This window comes from Lepidochelys kempii, chromosome 3, assembly GCF_965140285.1.
Source record: "Lepidochelys kempii isolate rLepKem1 chromosome 3, rLepKem1.hap1, whole genome shotgun sequence".
NCBI lineage: Eukaryota > Metazoa > Chordata > Testudines > Cheloniidae > Lepidochelys > Lepidochelys kempii.
In genome coordinates, this window is record NC_136382.1 from 62,783,925 (window position 1) to 62,802,225 (window position 18,301).

The 18,301-nt window shown below is 43.6% G+C and overlaps 1 protein-coding gene across 7 annotated transcripts in view; it reads right to left on the reverse strand.

The window, feature by feature from the left end:
• The window catches only part of PHIP (PHIP subunit of CUL4-Ring ligase complex), a 305,059-nt gene that overhangs the window by 68,009 nt on the left and 218,749 nt on the right, over positions 1-18,301 (reverse strand). For all 7 annotated transcript variants that reach the window (XR_013635547.1, XM_073336505.2, XM_073336507.2 and 4 more), the window contains one exon: positions 53-160. Coding sequence is in view for 6 of the 7 variants with exons in the window: in XM_073336505.2 (XP_073192606.1) it covers positions 53-160 (108 nt within the window). In the remaining variant the exon portion in view is untranslated. The remainder of the gene's footprint in view (positions 1-52; positions 161-18,301) is intronic.

Sequence of the window (18,301 nt, forward strand, 5' to 3'; positions counted from 1 at the left end):
GCTATGACTTATTTAAAGACAACAAAAATGGGAAAAGCAAGAAATATCATACCCGTAGTTCCATTTTATGCCATGGCTGTTTTTTTGGATTAATGCTATATATTTTATTCTTTTTAGCCATTACAATATACGCTTCATGACCTTGTCGGAAATAGTAAACCTAAGAATGAAACAAAAAATTAATTAAGCAACATTTTAAAATCCCAAAATGTTAGCACATTGCTGATACACAGTGTGTTCCCTTTCAAACCAAGATGGTACAGGTACATGCAGATAAGGTCTTTCAAAGTATCTATAAACTATTATTTTAATTTTAAATAGTGATAAGCTGCACTAGTCAGAGTAGGAACTCCCAAGTTATCAAGATAATGCACCACTCAATGGGTACACTGAATATTATAGTGGATCAAGTATGGTTCAATTGTTTGTAGTAGGAATAAATTGTTAGTTTGTATAAAAGAGATTAATCAAATGCACAAAGTACAGCTATTACTCCATTTTAGAGCATTGGGAATCTGCTACTTTTTTATTTAGAGGAAATAATACTAACACACATGCTTGTGTATTAGAAGAAACTGGAGAATAACTTTATGCATAAATACAAGTTTTATACTAATATTCTGAGAAAATAGATTCCTCCTCTCTTAAAGAAGGCATATGGCCTGGTGGAATGAGTGCTCGTATGGCTTCTCTCAGCGTGGCATGAATATATTCTAGCACAATCAGTTGTGAAAATAAGGGAGAACTAAAATAATTGTCTCTTACCTTATGTTTCCCATAAAACAATTTTAATGGGTGTTTACAAACGTACTAGCAATGTTTACTCTAATTTAACACTAACTAGCCAAAGACAGGTAATTCACAATTCAAGCAGACACTTTCTGCTCAATTTATGCCATAGGAAAAAGGAAAGTGTGAAAAGACAAAGGGTGGGATTTTCAAAAGCATCCAAGTGATTTAGAAGCACACATCCCATTGGAAGTTATTTATCTTACATTATGCACCTGCAAGTTCAAAACAACTTCAATGGATTTTAAAAAATTGCACACGCTGTCCACACAATAGTTTAAAACAATTCCACACAGCAGCAAATGTCACTGGCCCTCCCAATTAGCACAACACTACACAGGTGGGTACAAGTGGGTGGCTAGAACATCACCGAGATTAACCATTTACTTATATTGCTAATAATTTTTCTTTAAGTAACACAAATGTCATAGAGCAAATTAAACAATTAGATGTGGGATGGACAAGGTCTAAATAATATCTTCCATGCGACTGAATACATTAATAAACACAGATTATTTAAAAAACATTTAGGTAATTTTATAATAGACAATTTTTTATTAAAAGAATATTTCCTTCCACTTGACATCCCGTACAACAAAGTTAAGATCAGAGCAAACTTGTACACCTGGGATCTGAACTCCTTAACACAGACATTTCTGTGGGAGTGCTGAAGTTTTTACTATCAGCTGATGAACATTGCTGGCATAACGATGAAACAAACTCACTAGAAACCTTTAATGTACTCAACGGATATGTAATAAAATTAAAACTGACCCCCTCAAGTTAATCAGAACACAAGGCTTGAATAAACAACTAAGACAGCATACTGTATATATGTATACCAATTTTAAAAGAATAGTTTTCTTTATGAAATGACCTAAGACAGTAATCTGTGGCTCTGCAAATTCAGATGAAAGAACAACCATTTCCATCAAAAATGTTTTACTATCCATTCCCATGTAACACATGGGAAGTTAGGTATGGAACTCCAGAGTCTCTTTTTATTTTGGAAAACTAAAAGAACCAACAAACATATATAACCCCAGTGAAGTCTTTGCCTGTTGAGCTGATACGTTAGGAAAAACATATAGGCAATTAATGCCGTATTACAGAAGATTTAATTTAATTTATGTCACAGAATGAAACATACAGTAACTAACTTTGCAGAATATCATATTAAAGACATAGCCCTTAAATCCCCGTTTTGTGTCTGTGATCTTTGAGGTTACAGAATCAGGTGGGAGTTGTGCGATTTTGCCAGACATTATGATGATCTAATTGGTAGGAAGAGCAGCAGATGCTACTAAATGCTGGAGCTAAACTACATTTTTGAAAGATTCTTATTTAAATTTAGTGACAACCATTGACTACTACACCATATTTTTGCAACAGAAACAAAATCCGAACTATTGAAACAAACTACAGATAAATCCTTCCATACTTACCAGCCACTCCTACCAACTTTTTCTATAGAAATGAAACCATTTATACACACTAATAAAATACTTTCATTTTACAAATAAGGAAAAATCTCATGTGATTTCCATCAAAAGACTGAGCACAGTAACATTAGAAAAAATAGTATGCCTATTCACAGAAAAATAAACTTTAGTCTTTTGATAAATTTCACAGATTCTACAATTTCAGGGTGGTATCAATACTATATTACTGATGCCATACTAAAGAACACTCAAGCAGTCTAAACTATAGAATGTTCTCTTCAGGCAGATAAATAGGCAGTCATCTCTCTTAGTTGCATTTCTTTAAAATACATAACAAAGATTTGCAAGTGGTGCTAATAAGAAATAAAGTTAAGTGCTATTTATATGGTGAGCTTAACTAAAGATGAAATTGGCCAGCTTTAGGAGAACAAGTTACAAAACAATAAATAGACCTATTAACCTTTCCTGGCAAATGTTGTAAACTACATTAATACCATCTCCCCCCCAAATAATTCAAGAATAGTATGAGATATCTCCCTCTCAAAATGTATCTCCCGCTACACAAATAGTTTTACTCTATTAGTCTTAGAGGTTTTTTGCATGTAACGAAGAAGATTATTGTGGTTGCAAAGTCAAACACTTAGGAGTCATGAAATAACAGAGTTAAGGCAACCTTAATTCGGTCTCCTTGTATGTATGTATTATGATACCATCATCAATTACACGATCACATACTATTATTTCCACAAAACCCCAATGTCATTCAGTGCACAGAATGGACAATGTTCACTTAATGAGCCAGCCATTCTATATTTCGAAAGCTTATGCTCAAATAAATTTGTTAGTCTCTAAGGTGCCACAAGTACTCCTTTTCTTATTGTTCAAAGTGTGGCTCATGCGTTATTTACTACATACTATTCAAACCCTTTTGCTATGATGATCATCACTATCCAAGTGTTTAGCAACATTAATGAATGTATTTTCACAACACCTCTGTGAAATACGTAGGTACTATCCCCATTTTACAGATGGCAAACTGAGGCAGAGATTAAGGTGAAAAGTATCCTCTAATTTTGGATGCCCAATTTTAGACACTCAGAGCCTGATTTTTCAGCATTATAGCACTTATGTTTACAGCACAGCTCCCACTGACTTCAACTGTAGTTGAGTGCTTAGCGCTTTTGCAAATCAGACCCCAGGGTCTCAAGTTGAGCACCCAGAAAATATGGAACACACAGTGACTGCATGTGAAAAATCTGGTGGATATCAGTTACTTACAATCACAAAGGAACTCTGTGCCGCTGTGGGGATAGAATTCAATTACCCAGAGTGGCATTCAACTGCTTTTACTATGAGACCATCCTCTATTTCCTGCAAACCTCTGCCTCACTCACCACAACCTTTAAACTTCTGTAACAAATGAGGCAGGAGTCCTACAGACAACAGCCTTCTTCAGTACACAACTCTGATTAATTTCCAAAGCAGGGTGGAAAAATAGCATGTGATCATGTAATTAACAACCGTATCATAATGCTTACCTACAAGGTGGCTGAATTAAGGTTGCTTGTGCATTTCTCAACTTTTGAGCCCTTGAATTTGCAACTTTAATATTATTTTAGCCCTGGTCTACACTAAGACTTTAGGTCGAATTTAGCAGCATTAAATCGATGTCAACCTGGACCCGTCCACACGATGAAGCCCTTTATTTCGACTTAAAGGGCTCTTAAAATCGATTTCCTTACTCCACCCCTGACAAGTGGATTAGCGCTTAAATCGGCCTTGCCGGCTCGAATTTGGGGTACTGTGGACACAATTCGATGGTATTGGCCTCCGGGAGCTATCCCAGAGTGCTCCATTATGACCGCTCTGGACAGCACTCTCAACTCAGATGCACTGGCCAGGTAGACAGGAAAAGAACCGCGAACTTTTGAATCTCATTTCCTGTTTGGCCAGCGTGGCAAGCTGCAGGTGACCATGCAGAGTTCATCAGCACAGGTGACCATGATGGAGTCCCAGAATCGCAAAAGAGCTCCAGCATGGACCGAACGGGAGGTACGGGATCTGATCGCTGTTTGGGAAGAGGAATCCGTGCTATCAGAACTCCATTCCAGTTTTCGAAATGCCAAACCTTTGTCAAAATCTCCCAGGGCATGAAGGACAGAGGCCATAACAGGGACCCGAAGCAGTGCCGCGTGAAACTGAAGGAGCTGAGGCAAGCCTACCAGAAAACCAGAGAGGCGAACGGCCGCTCCGGGTCAGAGCCCCAAACATGCCGTTTCTATGATGAGCTGCATGCCATTTTAGGGGGTTTAGCCACCACTACCCCAGCCGTGTTGTTTGACTCCTTCAATGGAGATGGAGGCAATACGGAAGCAGGTTTTGGGGATGAAGATGATGATGATGAGGTTGTAGATAGCTCACAGCAAGCAAGCGGAGAAACTGGTTTTCCCGACAGCCAGGAACTGTTTCTCACCCTGGACCTGGAGCCAGTACCCCCTGAACCCACCCAAGGCTGCCTCCTGGACCCAGCAGGCGGAGAAGGGACCTCTGGTGAGTGTACCTTTTAAAATACTATACATGGTTTAAAAGCAAGCATGTGAAAGGATTACTTTGCCCTGGCATTCGCGGTTCTCCTGGATGTACTCCCAAAGCCTTTGCAAAAGGTTTCTGGGGAGGGCAGCCTTATTGCATCCTTCATGGTAGGACGCTTTACCACTCCAGGCCAGTAACACGTACTCGGGAATCATTATAGAACAAAGCATTGCAGTGTATGTTTGCCAGCATTCAAACAACGTCCGTTTTTTATCTCTCTGTGTTATCCTCAGGAGAGTGAGATATAATTCATGGTCACCTGGTTGAAATAGAGTGCTTTTCTTCAGGGGACACTCACAGGAGCCCATTCCTGCTGGGCTGTTTGCCTGTGGCTAAACAGAAATGTTCTCCGCTGTTAGCCACAGGGAGGGGGGAGGGTTGAGGGGGTAGCCATGCGGTGGGGGGAAGCAAAATGCGACCTTGTAATGAAAGCACATGTGCTATGTATGTAATGTTAACAGCAAGGTTTACCCTGAAAGACTGTAGCCACTGTTTTACAAAATGTGTCTTTTTAAATACCGCTGTCCCTTTTTTTTTCTCCACCAGCTGCATGTGTCTCAATGATCACAGGATCTTCTCCTTCCCAGAGGCTAGTGAAGCTTAGAAAGAAAAAAAAAAACGCACTCGCGATGAAATGTTCTCTGAGCTCATGCTGTCCTCCCACACTGACAGAGCACAGACGAATGCGTGGAGGCAAATAATGTCAGAGTGCAGGAAAGCACAAAATGACCGGGAGGAGAGGTGGCGGGCTGAAGAGAGTAAGTGGCGAGCTGAAGAGAGGGCTGAAGCTCAAATGTGGCGGCAGCGTGATGAGAGGAGGCAGGATTCAATGCTGAGGCTGCTGGAGGACCAAACCAGTATGCTCCAGTGTATGGTTGAGCTGCAGCAAAGGCAGCTGGAGCACAGACTGCCACTGCAGCCCCTCTGTAACCAACCGCCCTCCTCCCCAAGTTCCATAGCCTCAACACCCAGACGCCCAAGAACGCGGTAGGGGGGCCTCCGGCCAACCAGCCACTCCACCACAGAGGATTGCCCAAAAAAAAAGAAGGCTGTCATTCAATAAATTTTAAAGTTGTGAACTTTTAAAGTGCTGTGTGGCATTTTCCTTCCCTCCTCCACCACCCCTCCTGGGCTACCTTGGTAGTCATCCCCCTATTTGTGTGATGAATGAATAAAGAATGCATGAATGTGAAGCAACAATGACTTTATTGCCTCTGCAAGCGGTGATTGAAGGGAGGAGGGGCGGGTGGTTAGCTTACAGGGAAGTAGAGTGAACCAAGGGGCGGGGGGTTTCATCAAGGAGAAACAAACAGAACTTTCACACCGTAGCCTGGCCAGTCATGAAACTGGTTTTCAAAGCTTCTCTGATGCCTACCGCGCCCTCCTGTGCTCTTCTAACCGCCCTGGTGTCTGGCTGCGCGTAACCAGCAGCCAGGCGATTTGCCTCAACCTCCCACCCTGCCATAAACGTCTCCCCCTTACTCTCACAGATATTGCGGAGCACACAGCAAGCAGTAATAACAGTGGGAATATTGGTTTCACTGAGGTCTAAGCGAGTCAGTATACTGCGTCAGCGTGCCTTTAAACGTCCAAATGCACATTCTACCACCATTCTGCACTTGCTCAGCCTGTAGTTGAACAGCTCCTGACTACTGTCCAGGCTGCCTGTGTACGGCTTCATGAGCCATGGCATTAAGGGGTAGGCTGGGTCCCCAAGGATACATATAGGCATTTCAACATCCCCAACAGTTATTTTCTGGTCTGGGAATAAAGTCCCTTCCTGCAGCTTTTGAAACAGACCAGAGTTCCTGAAGATGCGAGCGTCATGTACCTTTCCCGGCCATCCCACGTTGATGTTGGTGAAACGTCCCTTGTGATCCACCAGAGCTTGCAGCACTATTGAAAAGTACCCCTTGCGGTTTATGTACTCGGCGGCTTGGTGCTCCGGTGCCAAGATAGGGATATGGGTTCCATCTATGGCCCCACCACAGTTAGGGAATCCCATTGCAGCAAAGCCATCCACTATGACCTGCACATTTCCCAGGGTCACTACCCTTGATATCAGCAGATCTTTGATTGCGTGGGCTACTTGCATCACAGCAGCCCCAACAGTAGATTCGCCCACTCCAAATTGATTCCCAACTGACCGGTAGCTGTCTGGCGTTGCAAGCTTCCACAGGGCTATCGCCACTCGCTTCTCAACTGTGAGGGCTGCTCTCATCTTGGTATTCATGCGCCTCAGGGCAGGGGAAAGCAAGTCACAAAGTTCCATGAAAGTGCCCTTACGCATGCGAAAGTTTCGCAGCCACTGGGAATCGTCCCAGACCTGCAACACTATGCGGTCCCACCAGTCTGTGCTTGTTTCCCGAGCCCAGAATCGGCGTTCCACAGCATGAACCTGCCCCATTAGCACCATGATGCATGCATTGGCAGGGCCCATGCTTTCAGAAAAATCTGTGTCTATGTCCTGATCACTCACGTGACCGCGCTGACGTTGCCTCCTCGCCCAGTAGCGCTTTGCCCGGTTCTGGTGCTGCATATACTGCTGGATAATGCGTGTGGTGTTTAATGTGCTCCTAATTGCCAAAGTGAGCTCAGCGGCCTCCATGCTTGCCTTGGTATGGCGTCCGCACAGAAAAAAGGTGCGGAACGATTGTCTGCCGTTGCTCTGACGGAGGGAGGGGCGACTGACGACACGGCTTACAGGGTTGGCTTCAGGGAGCTAAAATCAACAAAGGGGGTGTCTCTACATGAAGGAGTATTTCAGGCAGGACTTCACGGAGGGTTCCAATAAGAAATGGTGCACCTAAGTTATTGTTCTTATTGGAACGAGGAGGTTAGCCTGGCCTCTGATTGATACATGGCTAGATTTACCTCGCTGCACCTTCTCTGTGAGTGACTGCAGTGTGACCCAGAGGAATGAGTCCCCTAGACAGGGGAGGAGGCAAATGAGTACAAAACAAATCTGGTCTATTTCTTGTTTTGATCCACTCCATCTATCTTTTACATCTTTGGCTGGCAGCAGACGGTGCAGAAGGACTGCATGCCATCCACATCTTATGGCTGCTCTGCAGAAAATGGTACAGTACGACTGCTAGCCATCTTCATCTCTTGCCTGCCTGGCAGAAGATGGTACAATACGACTGCTAGCCATCCTCATCTCTTGCCTGCCCGGCAGAAGATGGTACAGTACGACTGCTAGCAATCCGTATCGCCTGCCCGCTCACCATAAGACGGTTCAATAGGACTGACTGCAGGACTAAAGAGAATGACCTGGTCAAGTCACTCCAAATTTAGTCCCTGCGCCCATGTCTGCCCAGGCGCTCCCAGCCGACGTGGCCAGGAGCATCTCGGACACGACGAGGACGGCTACCAGTCATATTGCACCGTCTGCTGCCAGAAGGCAATGGGTTGCTGCTACTGTGTAGCAAAGCCGTACCGCGTCTGCCAGCACCCAGGAGACATAGGGTGACGGTTACCTGAGCGGGCTCCATGCTTGCCGTGGTATGGCGTCTGCACAGGTAACTCAGGAAAAAAGGCGCGAAACGATTGTCTGCCCTTGCTTTCACGGAGGGAGGGAGGGAACGAGGGCCTGACGATATGTACCCAGAACCACCCGCGACAATGTTTTAGCCTCATCAGGCATTGGGATCTCAACCCAGAATTCCAATGGGCAGCGGAGACTGCGGGAACTGTGGGATAGCTATCCACAGTGCAATGCTCCGGAAGTCGACTCTAGCCTCGGTACTGTGGAAGCACTCCGCCGAGTTAATGCATTTAATGCACTTAGAGCATTTTCTGTGGGGACACACACACTCGAATATATAAAACCGATTTCTAAAAAACCGACTTCTATAAATTTGACCTTATTCCGTAGTGTAGACATACCCTAAGTGTAGTTTTTTGTGTGCAGTTCTAGGGTTTTTTGTTTGTTTGTTTTTAAGCAAAGTGAAAAAAACAAATTCCATAATGTGATATTTTACTGACATCCACATGGGTTATCTGGAGGGCTGGAACCTTTACATACACTGCACATAACTCTGCCACTTGAGCTGACATTGGCTGACAGCAAAGGAATGATAAAACCCTAGGATCTTTGGCCATTACAGGCTCTGGAGAGAAGTGTACTCTAGTGTACTCACAGACTCTTCTGCCCAGACCTCCCCCTACCCCAAGTTTGACTCTTTCTGCCTCATCCTCTACAACCTGTACTTGTCCCAGTCCTGTCTCTACCCCACCACTCGCTCCTCAGCCCCAGCCCCACTCTACTCACCTAGCCAATCCCATGTCTCAGGCTTCTGATCCCAGTCCCCTTTCCCAGGGAGTTCCACTGTCTCCTCTTTAGACTCCCCATTCCAGTCCCAGTCTCCCCCACTTTCAGCCACTCCTAATCTTCCCCACTCCCTTGTTCCCAATCTCCTTGCCTAGCCAATACCAATATCCTCCCCCTGCTTGGCTTCCTGTTTCCCCCTTCCCCTGAGCCCACTGGCTCCCATTCCCAGTCTTAGTTCCTGGGTTTCTCACCCCATCTCAGTGTCCTCACCTCCCCCAGCTCCTTGTCACAGACTCTTTGCAAATCCCTCGGCAGCCAGCGCATCCCTCAGCCCATGCTGCTTCCTGCAGCCCCCACTGGCCTGGAACAGCGAACTGTGGCCAGTGGGAGCTGCAACTGGCCGAACCTGTGGACGCTGCAGGTAAACAAATCATCCCAGCCCGCCAGCAGATTTCCCTGATGGGCCGCGTGCCAAAGGTTGCTGATCCCTGGCATACAATATCCCTAAAGTAATTACTACTTTTGAGAGAATGGAGTTTCCAAACTACGGTGGGGGCACTGATGTGACTCATGTGCCCATAGTTTGCCCTCCTCAAGGAGCATGAGAACATAAACAGCAAAGGTTACTACTCCACCGTTATGCAGACTCTTGTGGATCCCAGAGGCCACTTTATGGATGCCAACATTGACTGCACTAGGAAAGTTCATGATGCCAGGGTTTTCCAACTATTGGGAGCCTACATCCATGGACAAGATGCAACACTATTGCCACCAAACGACACTGTCATAAATGAAGTTTCTGTCCCCACTGTGATTTTGGAGGACTCTACATACCCCCCTTTTGCCTTGCCTTATGAAACCATACCAGAATACCTGGCAAAACAATGTTTAATCACACTGTCAGAAGATGCAGAATGGTTGCTGAAGGTGGGTTCAGCAAACTGATATTCAGCTGGCGCTGTCTGAAGATCTGTTAGGATTCCAGTATTCATCAATGCTGTCTGCATTACTGTGAAGCCAAAGGTGAGCCATTTTCCCGAATGGATCCAAAACAGTAATGGATCGCTGAATCGGTACACTATACCAGAAAGCGTGCCTATCACAGCTGGAGCAGGATGCGTCTGGGCAACACAAATCAGGGATGCTCTGTGCTCCCACGTTATGGGCTTGCACAGGCCAATGGAAGAGGGAGAATAGTATATTTATGAATGTGCTTGTACAATGTTTACAGTAAATGAGATACTGCCATCATGCAACAAAATGGGGAGGGCTGATTGCCAAGCATTGTAACTTATAGGTGACATAACTGATTATGAACTGGGTAGGAGGTTGACTGCTATGCGCTGTACTTACAGGTGACATGACTGATTATGAACTGGGGACAGGGAAGTGTGGCAAGAACTGTGGATTTACAGCAGGGATTGACGTAGAGAAAATTATTGAATACTTATGTTCGAATACAACTTCCCAGCTGTTCCTTATCATGCGTTTATCTTTATTATTTAAAATACACACTATATGTGTGATGCAGTGATAGAAATAGACATTCTTAATAAAATAAACACAAAAATAGATTAAACCACTGCCACGGAGGCCAGCTACCACTGACACATCAATAATAACCCAACTCCAAAACCATTAATAAAACCAAGTGCATAAACCAAACATTAAATAGGGAACACCGTGACAACAAATAAATCCCCTTAGGTTGCATGTCCTGTGGCCTCCTTTCCCTTTCTTTCATGTTTAGTGTGCTCTTGGCACCGCTGCACAGGGGTGGGAGGCCTGCACAGGAGATGGCTCAGCACAAGGTTAGAGGATTGCACATGGTAGATTTGCCCTGCCCAGCTGCTGTTAAGATTTGGTTGCATGGGCCACCCAAACTATGCAATTGTCCAAACTGTTTCTGCTTTGCAGCCCATGGTCCCATGGAGGGGACTCAGGGCATGGTGCAGGCTCGGCAGGAGCCTGTACTCTTGGGGTCATAAGCATAAACCAGTCTCTCAAACAGGTCTTTCTGCTGTGCTCTATCTTCCTCTCTCAGTCAATGTTCCTGCTCTAGAAACTGCACTGCACTGCAATTCTGTCCTCTTACTCTGTAGCCTGTCTGTGCCTTTCCACTTGCCATGAATCCTTCTCCTTCTGGTATTGCACCTGCTTGTTGTCCCTGTTCAGAACGTTCACCATAAGTTCATCACAGAAACACTTCTGCTGGGACTGGACTGTGACAGTTCTGCATCCCAGGGGTCTGCCTGACTGCACTCACACTGTCAAGGTGAAGAGGCAGAAAGGCCTAAGAGTAGAATCGAACAGTGCATTTGTCATAAATATAAAGGGAAGGGTAAACCCCTTTGAAATTCCTCCTGGCCAGGGGAAAGCTCCTCTCACCTGTAAAGGGTTAAGAAGCTAAAGGTAACCTCGCTGGCACCTGACCAAAATGACCAATGAGGAGACAAGATACTTTCAAAAGCTGGGAGGAGGGAGAGAAACAAAGGGTCTGTGTGTCTGTCTGTATGCTGGTTTCTGCATAGGTGTCTATGTTCAGTCTTTATTCTGTCTATATTCAGTCTTTGTTGGGGATAGACCAGGAATGGAGTCTTAGAACTTTTAGTAAGTAATCTAGCTAGGTATGTGTTAGATTATGATTTCTTTAAATGGCTGAGAAAAGAATTGTGCTGAATAGAATAACTATTTCTGTCTGTGTATCTTTTTTGTAACTTAAGGTTTTGCCTAGAGGGGTTCTCTATGTTTTTGAATCTAATTACCCTGTAAGATATCTACCATCCTGATTTTACAGGGGGGATTTCTTCATTTCTATTTACTTCTATTTTTATTAAAAGTCTTCTTGTAAGAAACTGAATGCTTTTTCATTGTTCTCAGATCCAAGGGTTTGGGTCTGTGGTCACCTATGCAAATTGGTGAGGCTTTTTATCCAACATTTCCCAGGAAAGGGGGGGTGCAAGTGTTGGGAGGATTGTTCATTGTTCTTAAGATCCAAGGGTCTGGGTCTGTAGTCACCTAGGCAAATTGGTGAGGCTTTTTACCAAACCTTGTCCAGGAAGTGGGGTGCAAGGTTTTGGGAAGTATTTTGGGGGGAAGGACGCGTCCAAACAGCTCTTCCCCAGTAACCAGTATTAGTTTGGTGGTGGTAGCGGCCAGTCCAAGGACAACGGGTGGAATATTTTGTACCTTGGGGAAGTTTTGACCTAAGCTGGTAAAGATAAGCTTAGGAGGTTTTTCATGCAGGTCCCCACATCTGTACCCTAGAGTTCAGAGTGGGGGAGGAACCTTGACAGCATTATTGTGTCTGTACTTTAAAACAAGTTTCTGCAGGCAAAAGCGGCTTGTGGAATCTCAAGGCCCAGAAATGATACTTTTCAAAACTGAACGTTCTGAGAGGAACGTTTCAGTTCCCTAAAGCTGTATTAACACAACTGAATCACAGTGAAACGATGCAGAAACAATGGTAAGTTAAAATTTTTCTGTTTAAAAATTGCAGACGACCTTGATTTGTGGGCAGGGAAGTGACAGCTTACTAACTAAGCCCTCTCTATCCTTTCAGGGATTCCACCTTCTGGAGGACATCACAAGTCTAAAGGTTCCAAAATGTCAAAGGGACATTTTATTCCAAGCTGCCAGCAGCAAGCCAGCTGTGTATGCCACAGAGGTTTTCCAAGTTATGGTGACTGAATGCACATCTATGGAGTGGGCTGGTGATCTACAGAGCTGGAACTGGAAAGTACTCATTTTCCTGAAATTTGACTACCTCTCTTGAATTCCCTACTATGGGAAAAGTTTGCAGCTAACAGCACTGGGACTGGGCCAAAATTCATGGGGGGAAAATCAACAGGATGCTGTGTTAGCATCCACATGGATTATTGCTTCCCTGCAGCGTCCGATGCGTGCTGCTCTGACCTCAACTACCCAGTGACCACTTGCAAACATACAACAACACAGACTCTCAAAAAACTACACAGCCATTTCCCCCACCCCCGACACATTTCTGGTGTATATACATTCCCCCAGCTGTACTTTGGACATAGAGTCCATTGCCCATGGACTACATTTAACTTCCCCACCAGATAGTTTACCATTTACATGCAGCTCGTTACACTGTGGGGGGACTAATTTGTATAGCATGGCATACTAAAAGGGAAGGCAATATATGGTTCTTACAAAGATGTGCTGGAGTGGTAAAGGTAAGAATGTGCAAGTTTCTAGTAAAAATTAAATTTTAAATGCTTGTTTCATTGATGTTTGCGCTTCCTGGTTTCCATTTTGAATTCCACGTGGTGCTGCTAAGGTGCTGGCATTCCGTTTGCCACTGGCAGATACATGCTGCTGCCCTCAGCTTGTAATAAATTTTGCATTGGGTCATAAAGCAGAAATTCCTCCTACCTGTATAACAACAACAAACATGGAACCAGAAACTCACCAGGTTGAGGGGCTACTTCTGCTTCGTGTGTTTCTGCTGCTAGTTCTACAAGGGGCTGCTCCTCCGAAGAGCCATCAAAAAGGTCCTCTGAGTAGAGACCTAAGATGTGCTGCAGCTGCTCCAGTAGCAAAGCATCCTGGGAGACTGCTCTGAGCATGAGAGTCACTTCAACAGCCTCATCGGGTGCTTGCTCCCGTCCAGTATCAAACTGGATTCCAGGGTCAGAAGGTCACCATCTCTTCTAACCAGACTGTCATGAAGTGCTGATGGCTCAGTACTTGGTGCCATTCCCAGCACATGGTCAAACTCCTCATAAAATGGGCAGGATGATGGTGAGTTTCCAGAGGTGTGGTTCTCATCCCTAGTTTTCCAGTAGTTGTTCTTGGGATGCTTAATCCACTCTCTGCACTGGTCTCGTACATCCACAAAGCTGGCAGCTTCTTCACTATTTCCTTGTATGCATGGTCATTACTGGAATTCTTGCTGAAGTCAAATTGTTTGCTTGCCTCACACGAGAGTTTAACTAAAATCTGATTGTGCTCTCATGACCAGCTAGCAGTGCACTTGGCAAAGGACTTCTTTGTGTTGGTGGCCATTATAAACATAAGAGAAGGTTCACACTGCTTACAGTTCAGTAGTCAGAATAAAAAGGAAGGGCTAAATTCTGAGCAGCTGTACTTGAACCAGAGGGAGCACTTCCATTTCTTAGGAGTCATCTGGCCTTGGGATAGAAAGGCCCATGGGATTGTGGGACAGCATTGGTGAACTCTCAGGCCCCAGTATGGGAGGCATGGCCAGAGCTGCATCCATGCTGCAAAATTTGAGCCTGTCGGACTCAGGTTCAAATCTCTCCCCACACTGATGGGGTCCTGGGGCCTGTGCATGGAGGGTTTGCTGGCCTGAGTCAGACATAATTATGTGTAGATGAAAGGTGGATATGAGCCCAAGCTTGCACTGCAGTGTAGACACATACTAAATTGTTTTGGCTGAAATTTTCCAAAACACAGCCTAGGGCAGACACCCAGTATGGAAAATTTCAGCCCAAATAATTAATCTATGTCAAAGTCATAAGCAACAGAAAATGGAGCCTTAGGGAAGTGTTGAGCAACCTTAATAGGTGATGTTACCAGCCGTGCTTATAATAAAATAATTATCCAGCTGTGGAATTTCTTGCACCCACTCGGACACATATGGGAACAATCATTGTCAGCGATATGCTTCTGGACTAGATGTATTACTGGTACTTCTCTTTTGGTGCAACAATTCGTATGTTTCCAGGTACAGACTAGGTGGCATTGTCAACTTCATTAATGTCAAGGTTCTTCTGAACAACAGACTGATGAGAGCATGCCTAAGTATTCCCTGTATACAGTGCAACATCTGCTTTGTCTGGCCAAATGTGAGATTTTTATGAAACATGTCAATACTAGTAGGTGCTAAAGACTCTTAAGAGTATGGTACAGGCATATCACTGACAACCCTACAATACCTAGATGGCACCAGTGACCAGACTTGTTCATCTTGGATTTGATTCTGTGAGGAGCAGATCACCTCCACAGAGGCTCTCAATGAAAACTGAAGTTGATAATCTGTGTGGGAACTCAGTTCAGCACTCTGGGTGCTCAACACCTATCCAAAAATGCTTAGCTCTTTGAAGATTTAGGCCTGTACAGATTATAGTGTATGGTCCAACTATTTCCTGTGGCTTTTTCCTGAGGGGTGAATTCGTGTGTCATTGATTGTGGAAGACGGGGTACATAAAATCTTGTTTTTGACTTGGATTTTCAAGCCATACATTATATTAAGTATTGTTCATGCACCCAATATATTGTACTAAGCACATTTTATAAATTAAAAAACAAATTGTTTTATGTATCTGTCATTTTTGGAATTGAACTACTGAATCACAGAATTGTAGGACTGGAAGGAACCTCGAGAGGTCATCTAGTTCAGTCCCCTGAACTCTTGGTAGGACTAAGTATTATCTAGATCATTCCTGACAGGTTTTTGTCTACAAATCTCCAATGATGGAGATTCCACAATCTTCCTGGGCAATTTATTCCAGTGCTTAACCACCCTGATGGTCAGGAAGTTTTTCCCAATGTCCAACCTAAACCGCCCTTGCTGCAATTTAAGCCCACTGCTTTTTGTCCTATCCTCAGAGGTTAAGGTAAACAATTTTTCTCCCTCCTCCTTGTAACAACATTTTGTGTACTTCAAAACTGTTATCATGTCCCCTCTTGGTCTTCTCTTCTCCAGACTAAACAACCCAATTTATTCAATCTTCCCTCACAGGTCATGTTTTCTAGACCTTTAATCATGTTAGTTGCTCTTCTCTGGACTTTCTCCAATTTGTCCACATCTTTCCTGAAATGTGGCACCCAGAACTGGACACTACTCCAGTTCAGGCCTAATCAGCACGGAGTACAGTGGAAGAATTACTTCTCATGGCTTGCTTACAACACTCCATGCCAGAATGACATTTGCTTTTTTGCAACAGTATTACACTGTTGACTCATGTTTAGCCTGTGATCCAGTATGACCCGCTATACCTTACTGCAGTACTCCTTCCCAGGCAGTCATTTCCCATTATGTATGTGTGCAACTGATTGTTCTTCATAAGAGGAATATATTGCATTTGTCCTTATTGAATTTTATCCTATTGACTTCAGACCATTTCTCCAGTTTGTCCAGATCATTTTCAATTTAAAACGTATTCTCTAAAGCACTTGCAACTCCTCCCAGCTTGGTATCATCCACAAACTATATAAGTGTACTCTCTATGCCATTATCTAAATCATTTGATGACGATATTCAACAAAACTGGACCCAAACTGATGCCTGTGGGACCCCACTTGACTGTGAACTACTAGTAACTACTCCCTGGGAATGGTTTTCCCACCAGTTATGCACCCACCTTATAGTAGCTCCATCTAGCTTGCATCTCCCTAGCTTTTTATGAGAAGGTCATGCAAGATCGTATCAAAAGCCTTACTAAAGTCAATATATAAGACATCTACCACTTCCCCCCACCCACAAGGCTTGTTACCCTGTCAAAGATCGCTATTAGGCTGGTTTGAGAATGATTTTCTCTTAAGTATCAGTCAGCATGGATATGTCATTACCTTATTATCTTCTAGGTGTTTATGGAAATTGATTGCTTACTTATTTGCTCCATTATCTTTCTGGGTACTGATGCCAAGTTGAGTGGTCTGTAATTCCCCAGGTTGTCCTTATTTCCCTTTTTATATATTGGCACTATATGCCCTTTTCCAATGCTCTGGAATCTATCCCATCTTCCACGACTTTTCGAAGATAACTGCTAATGGCTCATATCTCCTCAGTCACCTCCTTGAGTAATCTAGAATTTATTTCATCAGGACCTGGTGACCAAGACATCTAACTTGTCAAAGTAATTTTTTACTTGTTCTTTCCCTATTTTAGCCTCTGATCCTACCTCATTTTCACTATCATTCACTATGTTAGACATCCAATCGCTACTATCCTGTTTGGTGAAAACTGAAACAAAGAAGTCGTTTAGCACTTCTGCCATTTCCACATTTTCTGTTATTGTTTTTCCCCCCTCATTAAGTAATGGGCATACTCTGTCCTTAGTCCTCCTCTTACTTCTAATGTATTTGTAGAATGTTTTCTTGTTATCCTTTACATCTCCAGCTAGTTTGATCTCGTTTTGTGCCTTGGCCTTTCTAATTTTGTCTCTATATACTTGTGTAATTTGTTTACATTCATCCTTTCTAATTTGACCGAGTTTCCACTTTTTGGAGGACTTTTGTGAATTTGAGATCACTGAAGATTTCCTGGTTAAGCCAGGGCGGTCTCTTGCCATACTTCCTATCTTTCCTATGCAATGATAGTTTGCTCTTGTGTCCTTAATAATGTCTCTTTGAAAGACTGCCAACTCTCCTGAACTCCCTGAGTTGCTAAACTCTGCCTTTTTGAAATCCATTATCTTTATTGTGCTGTTTACCCTGTTACCATTCCTTAGAATCATGAACTCTATCACTTCATGATCCACTTTCAAATTCTTAACCAGTTCCTCCCTATTTGTCAAAATTAAATCTAAACAGCCTCTCCCCTAGAAGCTTTCTCCATCTTCTAAAATAAAAAATTGTCTCCAATATATTCCAAGAATTTGTTGGATAATCTGTGCCCTGCTGTGTTATTTTCCCAACAGATATCTGGGTAGTTGAAGTTCCCCATCACCACCAAGTCCTGTGCTTTGGATGATTTTGTTAGTTATTTAAAAAACCTCATCCACCTCTTCTTCCTGGTTCGGTGTAGTAGACCCCTACCATGATATCACCCTTGCTTTTTTACCTCTTTTATCCTTACCCAGAGACTTTCAACAAGTCTGTCTCCTATTTCCATCTAACCTCAGTCCAAGTTTATACATTTTTGATATATAAGGCAACGCCTCCCCGCTTTTCCCCTACCTGAGCAAGCTGTACCTTTCTATACCAATATTCTAGTCGTGTGTATAATCCCACCAAGTCTCAGTGATGCCAACTATGTCATAGTTGTGTGAATTAACTAGTATTTTCAGTTCTTCCTGCTTTACTTCTCACTTTAGTATACGGGGCATATACCCCATTGAAGTAACAGAGATGAGGAAAGGCACAGGAGAAATACAGTGCAATAAAAAACCCCATCACAATAGTGTGGAAAAAGAAAAGGGATAGCCCAAATGTGACACAGCATTTAGAAGATTTTGAAGGGCGCAGTGGAAAGGTAGAACGTGCTGACAGAGAA